The 19011-nt window shown below is 44.4% G+C and overlaps 2 protein-coding genes across 2 annotated transcripts; both read right to left on the reverse strand.

Annotated features, from left to right (window-relative positions):
* Nucleotides 1-2578: 2578 nt before the first annotated feature.
* Nucleotides 2579-9048, reverse strand: LOC310713859 (uncharacterized protein). The gene is made up of 3 exons (XM_083518422.1): nucleotides 6391-9048; nucleotides 5687-5726; nucleotides 2579-5274 (listed from the first exon to the last, which is right to left on the reverse strand). The coding sequence occupies exons 1-3, from the start codon at nucleotides 8812-8814 to the stop codon at nucleotides 2843-2845; spliced, it is 4896 nt and encodes a 1631-aa protein (XP_083374548.1). The 5' UTR covers nucleotides 8815-9048; the 3' UTR covers nucleotides 2579-2842.
* A 5227-nt stretch (nucleotides 9049-14275) lies between these two features.
* On the reverse strand, nucleotides 14276-18353 carry LOC310713860 (protocadherin beta-16-like; the record flags this gene model as incomplete). The annotated part of the gene is made up of 2 exons (XM_083518423.1): nucleotides 14276-14317; nucleotides 15933-18353. 2 exons carry the CDS (start codon nucleotides 18351-18353, stop codon nucleotides 14276-14278), a joined length of 2463 nt encoding a protein of 820 aa, XP_083374549.1.
* Nucleotides 18354-19011: the final 658 nt, after the last annotated feature.

The raw sequence follows: 19011 nt of genomic DNA on the forward strand, positions 1-19011 counted from the left end.
TGTGCTTTTCAATATAAAGTTTGCATTCATCTGTAAACATAGGCATGTGAGGAAGAGTCACTGTTACTTTCTACTCATTGAACTGGGTTCCATCTTCCTAATGAGATATATGAAAGTAGAAGCCCAGTACAAAATGTTGCACAGATTAGTAAAACAGTTCAGTGCCCCACACAAACCCTCTATTCTTTCTCTCTCTTGCTTCCCTTCCCCATTCTTTCTCTAGTCCCCTCTTTCCCAGCTGAACGTTCTCTATAGCTGGGGCCCAGAGAGGAACCTCTGTGTCAGATCTTATCCCCAGTCAGTTGGGTCTCCCACCTTGTGACACCTGGCATATCTGCACACACAGAGTTCAGTCAACACAGGACACTCCGATCAGCCATGGACAGAAATACAGTAGGACACTTGCCATAATGCATATACTTAATATAGATGTTTATATTGATATTTATACTTTATGTATGAATCTCATAATGTAAGATAATAAAGATCTTGTAGAACACAATGAGAGACAAGTTTCTAAATACTTCGTGATCCATCATGTGGTGTGGAAGTTGTTTATAGGAAATGATATTTGTTCCAATGAAATGTCATATAGGAACAGACCAAACTTCAGTTCCATCCTGAACATCTCAACATGCACCCGTGGAATTGATTTATGATGTATGACAGCTGATTACCCTCAACGGCATTTTTGCAGGTTTCTGAATACAATGGGAGACAATACTACTTCAGTCTCAGGTGGTTGCTGTGACTAGCAGAATCTTTTTCTATCTCTTTTAGGCACCAGGTATTTCTGGGGTGTTTTACAACACAATCCTAACCAAGTCTAATCAGAGGAAAGTACTATTCAATTGAATGATGCTTATTCCTAGGTAAGTGGGGTTAGGATTGCAGCCCTAGTCATCATCATATGCTGTGGTCCAAGAATGCTGCCTGGACACTAACCCTCTTCCCCACTTCTGGGTTCTCTAGCACATGCTTGTTGGCTCAGGGGATAGGACCAGGTTGCTTCTTTAATTTGTGCTGAGGGTGTGGAGAATGCAGGGAACAGCAAGAGTCTCTTCCAAGCAATGGTAAAGACTTCTGATGTGCTTGATCTTACACCAGTCTGGTGGGAACTCAGGTTACAGGGTCTGTGCACGGCTGAGTGTTCTGTTCAGTAGATCTTACAGCACAATCTTAACCGTGTCCTGCACTTGCAGGAAGGCACTATACAAAACATATGTTGCCAAGTTTCAAAGTATAAGCCATAGAACTTAATGTCTCCACTCCTCATTTCTCATTATAATGGTGGGATGTGATTCAGTCAAATCAGCCTTGACTAAGTTGCCACAGTTATGAACATAAAGCATGTTTTCATCTCCTTCCCCCTTCGCTTTTCTGTCCCTCACTCAGCCACACTCTGTCAGTGTCTAACTGATCCTCTTCACCTGAAACTCACTTACTAACTGCACAAATGTCCCTCCACCTGACCATCTCTTTCAGGGTGGGGACACCATAATGAAATCCTATTGGCTAACATTGGACCAAAAAAGCATTTTAAATAAAATAAAAACCTATGAATATGTTTCACTACCATTAGATTAAAACACATACTAGACTTTCCTGCTGACCTAAGTCAGCAGGCCATTTTGCAAAAGATACAGTCCAAAAGAGAAACCTTTCCAGAAAAAGCCCCCCCAGTGAAGTAGATGGAAGAAAATGCACAGCACCTGCCAATTTGCCACCCTCATTACACAAACAACTCATTCAAAACAAGCCATTCCTAATCATTTCTATCCTAGGTTTGGTATGGACCATCCTCAAAGGTACTTCTTTACAACACCAGGTTTCAAGTTGGTCTGTTGAACCATTTTGCAACTATAAACTGCAGAACCTGGTTCTTAAATCAAAGGGCTTGTTGTTCAGTGGTAAAAGAACTGCTCTGCATACAAAACATGCCAGCTTCAAACCCTGGCATCCTCAGGTAGGTCTGAAAAGATACCTGTCTGAAATCCTGGAGAGCTGCTGCCAGACATTCCTGAGATAGATGGACCAAAGTTTTGACTCATTGAAAGACAGATTTCTATATTGCTTCTTACGTTCCCCTGTCCCACATTGTTCATTATACAGTAATGGCAGATTACATGTCAGCTTGCTTGCCCTTAACATATTAGCTGTTCAAATTATAAAGCAGAGAACTATGAGAGCCCAGATTTGTTTGCTCAAATTGTTTAAAAGGCCTGGATAAATAAAAAGGTCATCTAACACTGAAAAGGGTACTCAGTGATTCTAGGCAATTCCACAGGTGGGTGCCACCAGCAAGAAGACCCTCTAAATAATGTCATGTATATAACTGGGAAGCCTGCTCTAATCAGGGCTCCCGTGTGCAGGTACTTCAGCAGCTGCAGCTACAGGTATGTCGTCCACACCTTGGAGGTATGTATATTGTGGGACACATTGGTGTATCTGCAGTGGCTATGATGTTCTGAGCGAGTTTTAATATGCAGAAAGTCCAAAGACAGAGGACCTAAATAGCAGGAGGGCTGAAGGAAAGAATCTGAACTCAACAATGGGCTGGGAAGAGGTGGCCTGCCTGAGAAATGGAAGGGGGGTAGAAGAGAGGAGGAGAGAGGAAACATGAAATGGAGATGATGGACCAGCGATGAAGACAGAGGGAAAAGAGAAAAAAAGTTTCATACAGACTTGAAATAAACAAATGATTTTTAAACTGAAGCATGCTCTAAAATGTCAAAATATATTGTCAATAAATTTCAAAAGCAATACGAGAACATCTGATATGCCTAATTACCAAGCAAAAAGAATTTTCATTGTCAAAGTGACTAACTGCTGTAATTGGAAATTATTTCACCTTTTCCTCTGATTCTTCTTTCCCCGCCTGGCCAGGAATATCTTCGGAAGCAGACGGAGGGGTCTGGTTCACATTGAGGTTTGGGTCCCCCACAGAAAAAACAGGAATGAGGGGCCTGAGGAACCTGAACTCGCTGCTCCAGGACCCACCGGTTAAGCAAACATCGTAGTGGTAACTCCTGGAAAGAGACCCGCTCTGAGAATCGCCACAATTCTCTGGGATGTCGGGTCTGGCAGGTGGGAAGTGAGGAGGGGCAGCGATAAAACTTTCCCTGGGATCCCTCCTGCAGATCTTGATGGCAGCAAAGGAAACAATGCAAACGAGGAACACAAAGGAGACAGCAGCCAGGCAGATCACCAAATACAAGGTCAAGGTCCCATCTTCTTCGTGCTCCTCTTTCCTGACCTCCACAGCCTTCATATAAGGATCCGAAAAGCCACCCACGGGAAGGACATGGAGCATGGCAGTGCTGCTCTGGGGAGGGAGCCCGTTGTCCCTGACCACTATCAGGAGTCTCTGCTTGCTGGTGTCTCGCTCGCTCAGGGCTCTCCTGGTTCTCACTTCTCCATTCTGGGCTCCTATGCTGAAAAGACCAGGGTCTGTGGCCTTCAGCAGCTCATAGGAAAGCCACGAGTTCTGGCCAGAATCTCCATCCACAGCCACCACCTTGGTGACCAGGTAGCCGGCCTCCACCGACTTGGGCACCAGCTCATTGCAGGGGGATGTGCTGTTCTGAAGAGGGTAGAGGAAGAAGGGAGCGTTGTCGTTTTCGTCTATGATTACGACTCGAACAGTAACTTCTGAGCTGAGGGAAGGAGACCCTCCATCTGTAGCCCTCACCGTCACTTTGAAATCTTTGATCTGCTCGTAATCCAGAGATCGGAGGGCATACAGATTTCCGCTTTCGGAGTTGACCGAGATGTAAGAGGCCACAAGGCCATCAGTGACCTTCCCAGGCAAAAGGGAGTAGGTGACCTTGGCATTCTTCTCGGTGTCCAGATCAGCAGCATGGACTGAGCCAATGAGCAGTCCTGGAATATTGTTTTCCCGTATCTGCATTTCACATGAAGACTTTTCAAATACTGGAGGGTTGTCATTGACATCTGAGATCTGAACATTAATAATTCTTGTTGAAGTGAGCCTGGGGGAGCCTTGGTCTACGGCTGTGATGGTGACATTATGCTCTGAGACCTTCTCTCTGTCCAAGGGACTTTGGACCAGAAGCTGGTAATAGTTATTCATAGTGGATTTTAACATAAAAGGAAGGTTTGCCTCCACAGAGCACATTGTTCTGCCATTATCACCAGAGTCTCGGTCTATGACAGTGAAGAGAGCCACAAGTGTCTCCAGGGGAGAATCCTCTGCCAAAGGACTAGTGATGGATATGATGGACACTTCAGGGACATTGTCATTCACGTCTTCAACATCTACCAGGACCTTGCAGTGCCCTGAAAGACCCCCTCCATCTGTTGCTCTGATGCTCATGTCATAGCTGGTTTCTTTTTCATAATCAAGCTGACCAGAAAGAGTCATTTCCCCAGTGTTTTCATTTAGGTGAAATAGATCATATATTTCTTTTGGTACCCGGTTAAATGAATAGGCGATCTGAGCATTTGAGCCAAAATCCAAATCTGTAGCTTCCACTTTGAAGACCAGAGTACCCTGCGGACTGTTTTCCTTTAACCTTACTTTATATTCTGAATGAGTAAACTGTGGGGAATTGTCATTGATGTCAAGAACATCAATATTTATTTTAACTGTGCCTGTTCTCTGTGGCTCCCCTCCATCCATAGCTGTGAGAGTCAGTCCAAAGTATGAGTCCTTCTCCCTGTCCAGTGGCTTCTGCAGAACAAGATCCACATATTTCCTTCCATTTTTGTTGCTCTCCATGCTAAGCATGAAATGTTCATTGGGACTGAGAGTGTAGTTTTGGATGTTATTCATTCCCAGGTCCTCATCTTGGGCAAATTCCAAGGGGAAATGAGTATTTGGAGGGACATTCTCAGGAATTTCCAGATCAAATGCCTTTTTAGAGAATTTGGGGATATTATCATTCACATCTTCTATCTTGATTTCAATACTGAAGATCTTTAAGGGATTTTGCAACACAATTTCAGTGTGTAACAAGCAAGGATCAGTCTGGCCACATAATGCTTCTCGGTCTATTTTATCATTTATCAACAAATTCCCAGAGTGAGTATTAAGTTGGAAATATTGCTTAGTGTCTTTGGACACTAGCTGGGCTCTGCGAGCAGAGAGCTCCCCTGTTCCGAGTTTCAAATCCTCCAGCACATTAGCCACCAAAGACCCCCTTTTCTTTTCTTCAGGCACAGAATAGTGAAGTGATATACTCAGTGCTCCAGGAAGACAAAGGAAAAGCAAAAAATACAGACCTTGTTCCTTTCTGTAGCCGTCTCCCATGGCTCAAGAATCTCTGGCCAAAAGATGAAGTTTCTGACAGTCATCCAATGATAATCTCTGCTGCTGTAGAAAGGAATTTGATGCTGCCGTGTTGATGGCTTTGCTGTGCTCTATGTTATCTCTTTATTGCGTATGAAAGTCACCCGTCCTTTGTTCCAGCCACCTTTTTGCTCATGGCTTCCTGTGAGTTCCTTCACCAAATTCTGAATTCCAGTTCATGTCTTTGCCTGTACTACCACCGTGTGGCTGAGCAAAGAAAAGCCACTAAGATCCAGTAAATAACACTGAATGCAGTGCACATTATACTGAACAGGAAACGTTCAGATTCACTGTTTCTCTGTTCATAAAAGATTGTTTTATTACTAGGAAGATGCCTCTTTTCCATATGAATAAATGCAGATATCACAAAATTACCTTCTATAGTTCTTCTACATTGTTGTTCATGAGATTCAATCTAATACGCGGAAATTCAAGATGCACAGCACTTATGGTGCTCTTGTGGAACAATCTCCCTCCCTGGCCCTCAATCAAACAGTTTGCAGTGAGGAAAAAGACACGAAAATACCTTGGAAAGTGTATGATAACTTTTGCTTGATGCCTTATGGCCTGCACACAGAGAATGTAGCAGGCTATTAATATGTATATATCGATTACAACATGGGAGTGCATTACATTGATTTTTTGTATTTTTTTCTTATACACAGCATTGTTCTTCTTTTTCCTCATTCCCATCTTTCTTTCTTTGTATCACTTTATTTCTTTTTTTAAAAAAAGTAGTAAACTGGTCATCTGAAAGCAACCTGTATCTCAGCTTTTGAGTGACACCCCCTCCCATTCAGAGTGTTTAAAGGGGTTATGAAGTTATTCGATAGCACATCAAACCACAAAAATATTAATATGAAAGTGTATATTCCTCTATGCAAGGACAGAAACAACAATATCAGAATACAAGGACACAGGTAAACTGAGCAGAATTTTTAAAGAAGAATTTCAAACCCGCATTCATATTTTGTGCACTCTGCTGAATTCAGGCTACCACCTCACAGATACAAGGGGAGCAAACTAGAGAGAGAAAATGAAATTAAACCATACTAAAAGGATTCAAATGCTGAACTCACCTGGATAATGTTTTGACTTTCACCTGCATGACTGGGGACACCTTCAGAATCATTGGAACTCCTTGGATTCACCTGAGTGTTAGGAGGCTCCACAGAGAAAACAGGAAACAGGGGCCTGAGAAACCTGAACTCGCTGTTCAGAGACCCACCAGCTAAGCACACCTCATAGTTGTAAGCCTGGGATAGAGATCCAGCACCAGAATCCGCAGAGTTCTCCTGGGAATCAGGTCCCACCGGGAAATTGGCTGCAGAGTTGTAGGTTCCTATGAACTTTTCACGTTTCTGCAACTTGATTACAACAAAGGCCACCACAGAAATGAGAAAGATGCTTGAGATGGCAGCCAAGCAGATGATCAAATACATCGTCAGGCTGGGGTCTTCCTCCTCCGCTGTTTCCTCCTTTGGGAGAGCCACACTTTTCAGATAAGGGTCAGAGAAGCCGTCCACTAGGAGGATTCTGAGCGTGGCAGAGGTGGACTGGGGAGGATGGCCGTTGTCTCGGACCACCACAATCAGATTCTGCTTGAAGCTGTCTCGGTTGCTGACCGGCCTCAGGGTGGTCACTTCTCCATTCTGGGCCCCCACCGTGAACAGACCCGGCTCTGTGGCCTTCAGCAGCTGGTAGGAAAGCCAAGAGTTCTGGCCAGAATCCCTGTCCACAGCCACCACCTTGGTGACCAGGTAGCCAGTCTCTGCCCCTCGGGGAACCAGGTCATTCGAGGGGGAAGTGCCATTCTGGAGAGGGTAGAGGAAGAAGGGGGCATTGTCATTTTCATCCACGACCTGAACGCGGATGGGAACTTCTGAGCTCAGTGGAGGGGAACCTGAATCCACAGCCCTCACCGTCACCTGGAAATCTTGTACTTCCTCATAATCCAGAGACCGGATGGCATACAGGTTCCCCGTTTCAGAGTTGATGGAGATGTAAGAGGATGTGGGGCCATCATTGACCTTCCCAGGCAAAAGCGAGTAGGTCACTTTGGCATTCTGCGCTGTATCCAGATCAACAGCATGGACCGATTTGATCAGAAGACCAGGAATATTGTTTTCTCTTAACTGCATTTGATAGAACGGCTTTTCAAACATTGGAGGGTTGTCATTGACATCTGACACTTCAACATGAAGTATTCTTGTGGAAGTGAGTCTAGGGGAGCCCCTGTCCATGGCTGTGATGGTGATGTTATATTCAGAGGCTTGTTCTCTGTCCAGTGGTTGTTGGGTCACCAGCTGGTAATAGTTGTTCTCTGTGGGTTTGAGCACAAATGGCAGGTTGACTTCAGTGGTGCAGGCAGTTCTGCCACTGTCTCCAGAGTCCACATCTGTGACACTGAAGAGGGCCACCAATGTGTCTGGGGGAGAGTCCTCAGGTAAGGGACTGGTGTTGGAAGTGATGGTAATCTCTGGAGCATTGTCATTCTCATCCTCAATCTCTACAATGACTTTACAATAAGCAGAAAGGCCCCCTCCATCTGTAGCTCTGATTTTCATCTCGTAATTTGTGCTTTCTTCATAATCAATTGTCCCTGTAACAGTAAGTTCTCCAGTGTGTTTATTTAACTTGAACAATCTCAACACATTTTCTGATACTTGGCTGAAATAGTAAGTGATGTGAGCATTGGAACCAAAATCCCTGTCGGTGGCTTCAACTTTTACAACTAGCGTATCCAATGGGCTGTTTTCCATTAGTGTCACTTTGTACATAGATTGTTCAAATTGAGGTAAATTATCATTAGCATCCAGAACATCAATGATTATTTGAGTTGTTCCAGTTCTTTTTGGGATTCCTCCATCAACTGCTGACAGAATAAGGGAAATCTGTGGATTCACCTCGCGGTCTAGCGGTTTCTCTAACACCAGTTCTGCATAGTTGGTACCATCACTGTGACTTTGCACATCCAGCCTAAAATGTTCATTGGGACTAAGGGTATAGTTCTGAACAGCATTTTTTCCTTTGTCTGGGTCTTCTGCTCTTTCCAAAGGGAATTTGATATCCACAGGGGTCTGCTCAGGTATTTCAAGAAGGAATTGATTTTTAGAGAATTTGGGGAAATTATCATTCACGTCCTCTATCTGAACTTCAATTCTGTGTAGCTGCCATGGATTTTCCAGCAAGATTTCAGAGAATAGAAGACAAGGATCATTCTGACCACACAGGGACTCTCGATCTATTTTGTCCTTTAATATCAGATTCCCAGAATGTGGATCCAGCTGGAAATACTGCTTGGAGCTCTTAGAAACCAGCCGGGCTCTCCGAGCAGACAGCTCCTTTGCATCCACTTTCAAATCCTTCAGCACATTCGCTACCAGAGACCCACTTTTCTCCTCCTCTGGCACTGAATAGCGGAAAGACTCACACATTGCTATGCATGCACAGAGATATAAGGAAATAAACATAACTTGCCTGAGGTTGAGAAGTATTTCCATTCCCCCAGCTTCACCTCCAGTCAGATCTGAAATGCAGGGTGATTCTTTCTAACACAACTGCCACAGTTGATTGTCCAGTGTATGTTTGCAAGACAAATCCTTTATCCTGTATTTAAATCTAGAAATGGTTGTGGTCCCTTTTCCACCCACAATTTCTAAATATTTGCTTGTAATGAAGATTGTGTGGTGTCTTTCTCCTTGAGATTCCTTTGTCTCGCGGACACAGGCCTTCTGGAGAACAGTTTCTGGTCCTTGACTATTTCTTTTGTGTTGTGTAATAGCACCACCTTGTGCTTGAAGTATGGTACATCTCCCATAAATGGTTCTGTAGGTTTGCAATGCTTAATATATTTCTTGCGTATTATCATAGACATATCAAAATCCATTGAGGTACTCATTAATGATTGTCACTTTTCCTGCTGTTGAGTCTTGTGGCACCTTAAACACTAACAAGTTTTATTATGTCATGAGTCCTTGTGGACTAAAGTCTTCTTCATTAGATGCATGAAGTATAATCCTCAGCTGCAGGTATCTGTACAGTTGTTCAGAGAGGAGGTGCATTTTCATAATGCGATTCATACAGGTTGGACCTCCAGCAAATATTTTTCCTTTCCCTGGCTGTCTTTTTCCTCCCTCCTCTGGCTCAGTCCTCCACACCCACTTCTATGTCTCCCATTTCTTTTCTTCAGTTTGCTGTGGAGCATGTCCTGCTACACCTCAGCTACCATATCCACTTTCTGGTTCACTTTTCACCTCCTCCTGCCTGGCAACTGCTGTCATTCCTGCATCGACAGGGAGCCTGCGTGGTGTAGTGGTTAAGAGCAGTGGACTCGTAATCTGGTGAACCGGGTTCACTTCCCCGCTCCTCCACATGCAGCTGCTGGGTGACCTTGGGCTAGTCAAACTTCTCTGAAGTCTCTCAGCCTCACTCACCTCACAGAGTGTTTGTTGTGGGGGAGGAAGGGAAAAGGAGATTGTTAGCCGCTTTGAGACACCTTAAGGGGAGTGAAAGGTGGGATATCAAGTCCAAACTCTTCTTCTTCCTCCTCCTCCTCCTCCTCCTCATCATCATCTTCATCTTCTCTTCCTTCTCTCCTACCTCTTGGTAGCTTCTTCCGGCTGCATCACCTCTCCTGGGTGCTCATTGGCTTCCCACCCCCTGTTTCCTAATATCATTGCCCCCCGCTCTGGCTCCTCAGGGTTCCACTTCTCACTTCCCAGACAGACACCTGTGCTGTGCCTTTTTGAAATATCCTGTGCAAGCTCTGGTATGGCAACAACTGAGGGCATGCAGTGTAGTCGTGGACAGTTTTACTGGGGGAGAGTGAGGAAATTCCCCCTCCCCCATTTCTCTCTCTTTTTAAAAACCTTCTGTTTACTGCACAGATCTCCTGGGTGCACAGACTCCCCTCTTCTTTGTGGAAAGTGCTGCCTTGGCTACATTCTGATTGGCACTCTCACCTGAACTTCAGAAACAGGGGGAAATGCACAATGCTTGATGCTTGATGCTCCATAAGTAATTTAAAGATAACCAGCAAACCGTTGTGTCTTCTGTAGGTGGTAGGACATTGCAGGAAGTGGGTAGAGTCGCTTCATGTTTTCCTACTACAAGGGTGGCCAAACTGCAGCTCAGGAATGACAAGTGGCCCTTTGGGAGGTTCAGTTGCAACTTTGAAGCCAACCAAGGAGTTCATGCATTCTGTAGCTCCCAGCTTCCTGTCGGAGATCCTGACACACTTTGCCAAACTGATACCCTCCAGATCTGTTGGACAACAACTCCTATCATCACTAGCCAGCCTGCTTGGTTCTCAGGAGACAACTGTGGCCAGGAACATTCTCCTCCCTATCTATTTTAGACACGAGCTGTTCCTGGGAAGCAATGTTTTAACCACTATCAAAAATGACATCTACAGCTACTGGCTTGGCATACTAGATACCTATTAAGTGCAGTTGCACTTTCCCTTCTTCTGGGTTCTCTAGCATCTGCAGATGGCTCAGGGCAGAGGCAGGTGTGATGGACAGCAGAGCCAGACCAGAGTCTGGTGGTGCAGTACCTCAGAATTCCACCAGAGGGCTGGAGCCTCTCTCTGATTGGCTACCATGACAGCGAAGCCAGAGGGGGTGGAGAATAAAAGGACCCGTTTCTGAGGGAGTGGTTAGATGGAGATGGAGATGGAGATGAGTTGGTTTAAGAGGAGCTTACTGGAGGGCTGAGTTTGAGCCAGGAGAAATAGAAGCTGTGAGGAGGATACGGACTATTTGGGTCTCATTTCACTCAGGAGGAGAGTGATCTTCTAGATAGAAAAGAATCCCAAGCCAGTTAAGAGGGGTGTGGTGATCCCCTGCGTCTGTTTACTGCTAGAAGTATTTCAGGAGTGTGATTGATAAAAGGTTGGAAGACTGACAGAAAGTACCACCTTGTTTAAGAACCAAAGTATTAAGCTGTAACACCCATGCAACAACTAAGTTAAGAAACTGAAGTGAAATAACTCAAAATAATGCTAACCTCCATTAGATTGAGTACTATTATCAACAGGTTGAATGTTTACTGAACGAACATTATCTGCTGATACATCCTTTGTTTTAATCACTTTGTTCTGTTAAATATTGCTCATTTGATCAACTTCTACCTGAGTCTCCAAGTATCTAATTTCCCCCTCACACTAAATCCAAAAAGATAACCTGTGGTGGTTGAAAATATATATATTATAGAGTGGGTATGTAGGTGGGATCTGCCGCAATTGTTATACAATGGTGGGATCCGTTACATAATTAGTATACAGCAGTGGGATCTGCTACATTTTGGTGGCAGTGGTGGGATCTGCTATAGCAGGCTTTCCCTTGAGCTGTAGTTGGAAAAACGAAGGACATTGCAGGTGTCCTTTCCAACCAAATCTAAAAAGCTTCTGCTTCTGATCTTTAAAATCTGTTGTGAAAGTGGACTACTGGGTCCTCCAGAGATTTTTAAATTGTTCTGAAATATATTTATACTCCTTATCAGAGTGCTGACTGAGCTATAGAATTATTTTACATGCCAAGTTAAAATCCCCTGCTTCCTAATTTAAAGTGACATTCTGTCACTCTTTAATTGACAATGACAGGATTCCTAAATTCTTTTGTAACCTTCTCACAATCACTAATAACACCCATCAAGCACCAGCCGCTCACATTTCAGAAGCAAGTCCTGGCATCTCCATCCCTGAACCTCAAAATAAGTTTTAGATCTTTGTAGAGACGCATGTCCTGAGCAAACAAAGTAATCTTAAAAAATAAATAAATCTTGATTTGTTGTTTTTTCACTGATCACTGGCGTAATAATTGCAGAAAAACAAACATACACAAAATGAAAAAGGGTTTTTTGTTTATTTGAAAAAAAATATTTTTTAAAAAAAATATTCATTTGTTTTTTACTTGATGTTGTGCTTTTGCAGAAAGGTAAAAGAGATAAAAGAACATCTTTCATATTTTCTTCTTATTTTGTGACTGTAGAATAATATCAATGTGGAAATGTGATCATCCCTGCCCTTTAGGAGCTCGTTTTTCTCTCCATTCATTTCATAGAATTGGTATTAACCATTAAACTCCTAGGTTATCAGAAGGAAGGCTTCCACCACCTGCCTCATCAGCTGCCTGTCTTGCTCTCTTCATTCAGGGGGCACAATTGCACGTGACACAGTCTCAGCCATTCCCTGTGGTGAGTCTCTCACTGTTAAGTTGTGGGTGAACATATCAGACGACACAGCGATTCTTCAAACAGCTCTTGTTTATTCACAGTCCAGAACAGAACTGAACTGAAAGGTTCAGCCAGCCTGCTTATATAGAGCTCCACTAGAACGCAACAGTAACCATTTTCTGTAACTATCCAATCACTGAACGTCACTTTCAATCCCTTATTTGCATATGTGGACCTGAACTATCTACAGTATCCCCCTGCTGGCCCAGGGTGAGAACTTCAGTACATAACACTCACCACCTGTGAAACTCCATTATTTAGTCTGTTCTCACCAGACAATATGCAGAGAAGTTTTTTTAAAAAAATTAAATCTAGATTATCACTCTCCACACATTTTCACCATTAATGGGGGGGGGGGGAGGCAGATATTCAGCAATGATGGAGGGCTTCTTACATTTTCAAGGTGAATAAGAGTTTGTCTGTCTGACTGACTTTCTTTCACAAAAACAAAGAGGGCTCACTGCTGCTTCAGATTGGGGCTTGGCTTCTTTCCTGGGACAGAATCTACCTCAGAATCACACTACATCATGATGTAGCATCATTCCCAGCGTGGGGGAAATATGGGGGTCAGCTATGCACTCCCTCAAGAACACCCCTGGGAATTACTTATCATTATTTTTACTCGTTTGTTTATTGATTAAAAATGGCACTGCTTAATATAAAAAGACACCTCTGAGCAGTCTACATAAGAGGCAATCAGGAAAAAATAAATATGATTGCATACGAGAAAGCAACAGCCAAATAAAACTGCTGGAAAGCTAAATAAAAACAACATAAAACGTGGCTCCTTACCTGCAGCTGCAATTATTATTTCAAAAATAACAATAAATGGAAAAAAATAAAGCAAAATAAGAGCCCCCCCCCCAAAGCCCACTTCTCAAATAAGACTGGGAAAGTACAAGTTTGTGCAGATTCCTACTGATGATTTGAAAAAAATCCCGAGTCAAAGATATTTCCCCATCTATCCTTTGAAAGATGTCAGAAGGTGGATCCAGCAGAGCTACACAGCAGGACACATCTAGGTACCCCATATGACTAGGAACCCTGCACTAGCAAAATCTGAAGTCATGTGGAGCACCTAAGCACACACACCATTCCACGTGCAGGTGCCCATTTTCAGACCTTCAGCACTGTGGCTGGAGAAGATGCAGATGGACCAGAAGCACACAGTCATGTCAGTGTCACAACCAGCAACATGATCCCATTCCATCCTCCAAATGTAGAGTGAACCCAGAGGAATGGTTTGCAGTGGGTTGGAGTGATTATTTAATAAATAAGCTTTCATTTGCTTTTGCCTGCTTATCAGATGGATGTGTCATGTCTGCTGATGTTTTAGAGAGAGAGTTCCAAGTTTATGTAGCTCTGAACTCATAGAGGTATGCATTTCATCGTCATACCTCTTATAACGTCTGTGGCAGCAGACATTTCCATATTTTCCAAGAAAGGACCAGAGACCACCAAGATGGGAGTGGGTGAGCAGGTGAGATTATTCAATCATATTTGACTCTTCATATTAGGGATCAAGCACAGCCTAGAATTTTCATTTAGATTTTGCTGTCTTGTGCAGCTGTACTGCCCAAGAACTCGTCTGCATTCCTGATCATCTTTGTTTCAGAGTACTTTACTTGGAGAGCAAGGATTGTGCAATTTTCCTGGGGGGACTGGAGGGATGTCAGCCTATTTTATGGAAGTGATTCTTTGGAGACAGCAATACTTTATCTAATTCTTTCACATCTTTAGAGGGTTCAGTGCAGGCAGTGCTGCAGTTACCTGGGAAACAAAGGAGAGACTGGTAGAAACCCGGCCAAAGTTCTAGGGGAAGGGCTGTAGTTCAGTGGTAGAACACTTGCTTTGTAGACAGAAGGTCCCTGGTTCAATCTACACTGGCATCTCCAGGCAGGGTGAGAAGAAACCCCTGCCTTGAAAACTGGCTGTCAGTCATTGTAGCCTGTAGACAATGACTGCTCCCCGCTTAAAATGGGGGGCGCCCTTTGCGTGGACGCGTGCAGCCCCTAGATCTGGAGCGGCTCCAACAGCACAGGCTTGGCTTTGCCTTCTCTCAGGTGGGATACCTGGAGGTCTCCGCCTACCTCAGTCAGTTGTCCAATCCCACCTGGGGGAAGCGTTGCCAAGGAGACCAGGCCAGGTAGGGGAGGGATTACCTGCCCACACAATAGAGGGAGGATCTTACCTAGGAATCCTCACTTGGCTCCAGAGCTTCTCCCACCCTACCCACCCTCAGTTAATGCCTTATTTTGCAGGTTAACTTTTCTTCACAGGTATGCGGGCGCTGCTACGTTAAGGTCGCTGTTAAAGGGCCGGAAAGGAATTTCCCTGCATTGGCAGGTTTCGCCTTTCCCGTAGCAAAACGTCACATCTTTGGCGGTATCAGGCCTTGGGCGGAATCCTTTTGTCCATCTTCCTCTTGCGGCAGCGATACCAGGGTTCCCCGTTAAAGGGGTTTTCTGAAGGGAGGCTTTGGCCGTACACCGAAAGGTCGTCATTGCTCTCTCCTGCGGCGGCGGCGTTACGGGGGCGGCCATCTCTGCTTGAACATATGTTCTCCAGAGCCGGCCCATGCCCCCCCACACACTGGATAACCCTGATGCTCCCTAGGTCCCCGGCTGGGGACTGGGGAGGGAGAACGCCCAATGCCTGAGCCAAGGTCTACCCACATTTGAAATTTAATAAAGTTGTGGCCAATTTAATCCCATAGCACGTTGTCTTGAGTCGTTATTCCACATGACGGGGGGACCGTGCAGGATCTGGGGACTCCGCCTGTCCACGCAATACTGAGCTGTATGGACCAATAGTCTGAGTCAATATGTTCCTATGTTTCCTTGTGGCTTACAGTGGCTTGGGTCAGAGTCCTCTTGCTCAAATGAAACCAAATAGGTGCTCACACATATTAGTGAAAGGAAAGATTCATAAGATTCAAAGAATATACAACTGAAAGCTTAGGATGGTTCCACTACATGTGCATCAAGTATGACAGCTGCAATAAAAGTGTGAATTATATATCTCCTTTAATGTAATTGCATGTCTAAACATTGTGTATAGGTATCTAATCAGGTTTCATACATGCATCTATATACACTAACAGTTATATGCAAAAAGTCTCACATAAAAGCTCAACGATACATGTGAAAGAATCGTCTTGAATAAGTGATGGGTGGAAGAAAGAGGAGGTAGGGAATAGAAAAAGTGAAACAGCTAGAAAGATGGCAGGTGCTGAGTGATTTGATTTTTATTTTTTTTTGCACAAATCTCCAAATCCAATTTTCAGTCAAGCTACTATGAATCATTTCAACACAGAATAATATGGAGATAAATGAGAAATGATCTCATTTTTTCTATTTGTATTAAAAACACTAATCTCTCTCACCTGTTCCACTGGCTTCCTGCTCTCCAAAGCATCAGGAATATCTTGGGAAGCAGACGGAGGGGTCTGGTTCACATTGAGGTTTGGGTCCCCCACAGAAAAAACAGGAATGAGGGGCCTGAGGAATCTGAACTCGCTGCTCAAGGACCCACCGGTTAAGCAAACGTCGTAGTGGTAACTCCTGGAAAGAGACCCGCTCTGAGAATCGCCACCGTTCTCTGGGATGTCGGGTCTGGCAGGTGGGAAGTGAGGAGGGGCAGCGATAAAACTTTCCCTGGGATCCCTCCTGCAGATCTTGATGGCAGCAAAGGAAACAATGCAAACAAGGAACACAAAGGAGACTGCAGCCAGGCAGATCACCAAGTACAAGGTCAAGGTCCCATCTTCTTCGTGCTCCTCTTTCCTGACCTCCACAGCCTTCATATAAGGATCCGAAAAGCCACCCACGGGAAGGACATGGAGCATGGCAGTGCTGCTCTGGGGAGGGAGCCCGTTGTCCCTGACCACTATCAGGAGTCTCTGCTTGCTGGTGTCTCGCTCGCTCAGGGCTCTCCTGGTTCTCACTTCCCCATTCTGGGCTCCTATGCTGAAAAGACCAGGGTCTGTGGCCTTCAGCAGCTCATAGGAAAGCCACGAGTTCTGGCCAGAATCTCCATCCACAGCCACCACCTTGGTGACCAGGTAGCCGGCCTCCACCGACTTGGGCACCAGCTCATTGCAGGGGGATGTGCTGTTCTGAAGAGGGTAGAGGAAGAAGGGAGCGTTGTCGTTTTCGTCTATGATTACGACTCGGACAGTAACTTCTGAGCTGAGCGGCGGAGACCCTCCATCTGTAGCCCTCACCGTCACTTTGAAATCTTTGATCTGCTCGTAATCCAGAGATCGGAGGGCATACAGATTTCCGCTTTCAGAGTTGACTGAGATGTAAGAGGCCACAAGGCCATCAGTGACCTTCCCAGGCAAAAGGGAGTAGGTGACCTTGGCATTCTTCTCAGTGTCCAGATCAGCAGCACGGACTGAGCCAATGAGCAATCCTGGAATATTGTTTTCCCGTATCTGCATTTCACATGAAGACGTTTCAAATACTGGAGGGTTGTCGTTGACATCTGAGATCTGAACATTAATAACTCTTGTTGAAGTCAGCCTGGGGGAGCCTTGGTCAATGGCTGTGATGGTGATATTATACTCTGAGACCTTCTCTCTGTCCAAGGGACTTTGGACCACAAGCTGGTAATAGTTATCCATTGTGCGTTTTAAAATAAAAGGAAGATTTACCTCCACAGAGCACACGGTTCTGCCATTGTCTCCGGAGTCTCGGTCTACGACACTGAAGAGAGCCACAAGTGTCTCCAGGGGAGAATCCTCTGCCAAAGGACTAGTGATGGATATGATGGACACTTCAGGGACATTGTCATTCACATCCTCAATCTCTACCAAAACCTTGCAGTGCCCTGAAAGGCCCCCTCCATCTGTTGCTCTAATTTTCATGTCATACCTGGTTTCTTTTTCAAAATCAACTTGACTTAAAACAGTGATTTCCCCAGTGATTTCATTTAGGTGGAACAAATTGTTTATTTTTTCAGGCATCCGGTGGAATGAGTAGGTGATCTGTGCATTTGAACCGAAATCCAAATCTGTAGCTTCCACTTTGGAGACCAGAGTGCCCTGTGGGCTGTTTTCCTTTAACTTTACTTTATATTCAGAATAAGTAAACTGTGGGGAATTATCATTGATGTCAAGAACATCAATATTTATTTTAACTGTCCCTGTTCTCTGTGGCTCCCCTCCATCCACAGCTGTGAGAGTCAGTCCAAAGTGTGAGTCCTTCTCCCTGTCCAGTGGCTTCTCCAGGACAAGATCCACATGCTTGGTTCCATCCTCTTCACTTTTAACATCAAGGCGGAAATGCTCATTGGGACTGAGAGTGTAGTTTTGGATGTTATTTATCCCCAGGTCCTCATCTTGGGCAGATTCCAATGGGAAATGTGTATTTGGAGAGACATTTTCAGGAATTTCCAGATCAAATTCCTTTGTAGAGAATTTGGGAACATTGTCATTCACATCTTCTATCTTGACTACAATACTGTGGAGCTCTAATGGGTTTTCCAGCACAATTTGTGAGAGAAGCAAGCAAGGATCAGTCTGGCCACATAAAGCTTCTCGGTCTATTTTTTCGCTTATCAACAGATCCCCAGAGTGAGTATCAAGGTGGAAATATTGCTTAGCGCTTTTGGACACTAGCTGGGCTCTGCGAGCAGAGAGCTCCCCTGTTCCCAATTTCAAATCCTGCAGCACATTAGCCACCAAAGACCCAGTTTTCTTTTCTTCAGGCACAGAATAATGACTTGAAACACACCATGCTCCAGGAAAACAAAGGAAAAGGAAAAGATACAGACCTTGTTTTCTCCTGAAGCAGTCTCCCATGGTTCAAGGTTTGCCTCTTCAATTTCTGGCCAATATATACACTTTCTGACTCTCATCCAGTGACCATCTCTGCTGTTGGGGAAGTAAATTTGGTGCTGCAGTGCTGATGGCTTTGCTGTACTGAATGTTATATATTTTCTCACAGACCGTCTTCTTAGCTGTCTTCTTGTTTCAAATATTCCTGTGATCTTCCGGAGGGATTTTTCACAAAACAAAATCCTGAGTTCCAGTCAATGCATATGCCTCTGCTGCCACCATGTGGCTGAATAATAATAAAAAAGGCAGCTATACAGCAGTTCAAAAGTGCAGGTTAGATGTAATTCCAAGGGTGATGTTAGGAACCCCATTCTAATGGCATGTGTATACCCGCCAACATTTCTCCAATGAAAGTAGGGTCATCCCAAGGAAAAGTGGGACATTCTGGGAAAAAATCAGAAACCAGGACGGTTTTTCTAAATCAGGGCTGTTCCTGGAAAATAGGGAAACTTGGAGGGTCTGCATGTGGGGTAACAGAGATGTTTTCTAGCCCCTCTGTTTTTTAATATTTATTTGAATGATCTCTTTCCTGAACTATATGCTCAAGTGTACCACTTGCCTATATTGACTGGTACAGAAATGTCATTGGTTCTATATACAGATCATGTCCCTGTGGAGATGG

This window comes from Podarcis liolepis (assembly GCF_965112155.1).
Source record: "Podarcis liolepis genome assembly, chromosome: 8".
Lineage (NCBI taxonomy): Eukaryota > Metazoa > Chordata > Lepidosauria > Squamata > Lacertidae > Podarcis > Podarcis liolepis.

What these genes read in the sequence shown, in the direction of transcription:
- LOC310713859 (XM_083518422.1), bottom strand. Translation starts at nt 8,814, where the DNA reads ATGGAAATACTTCTCAACCTCAGGCAAGTTATGTTTATTTCCTTATAT. An exon ending in AAAGTCAAAACATTATCCAG is followed by an intron (nt 5,727 to 6,390) that starts GTGAGTTCAGCA and finishes TCCGCGTATTAG; the next exon opens with ATTGAATCTCATGAACAACA. An exon ending in ATGTAGAAGAACTATAGAAG is followed by an intron (nt 5,275 to 5,686) that starts GTAATTTTGTGA and finishes GAGATTCTTGAG; the next exon opens with CCATGGGAGACGGCTACAGA.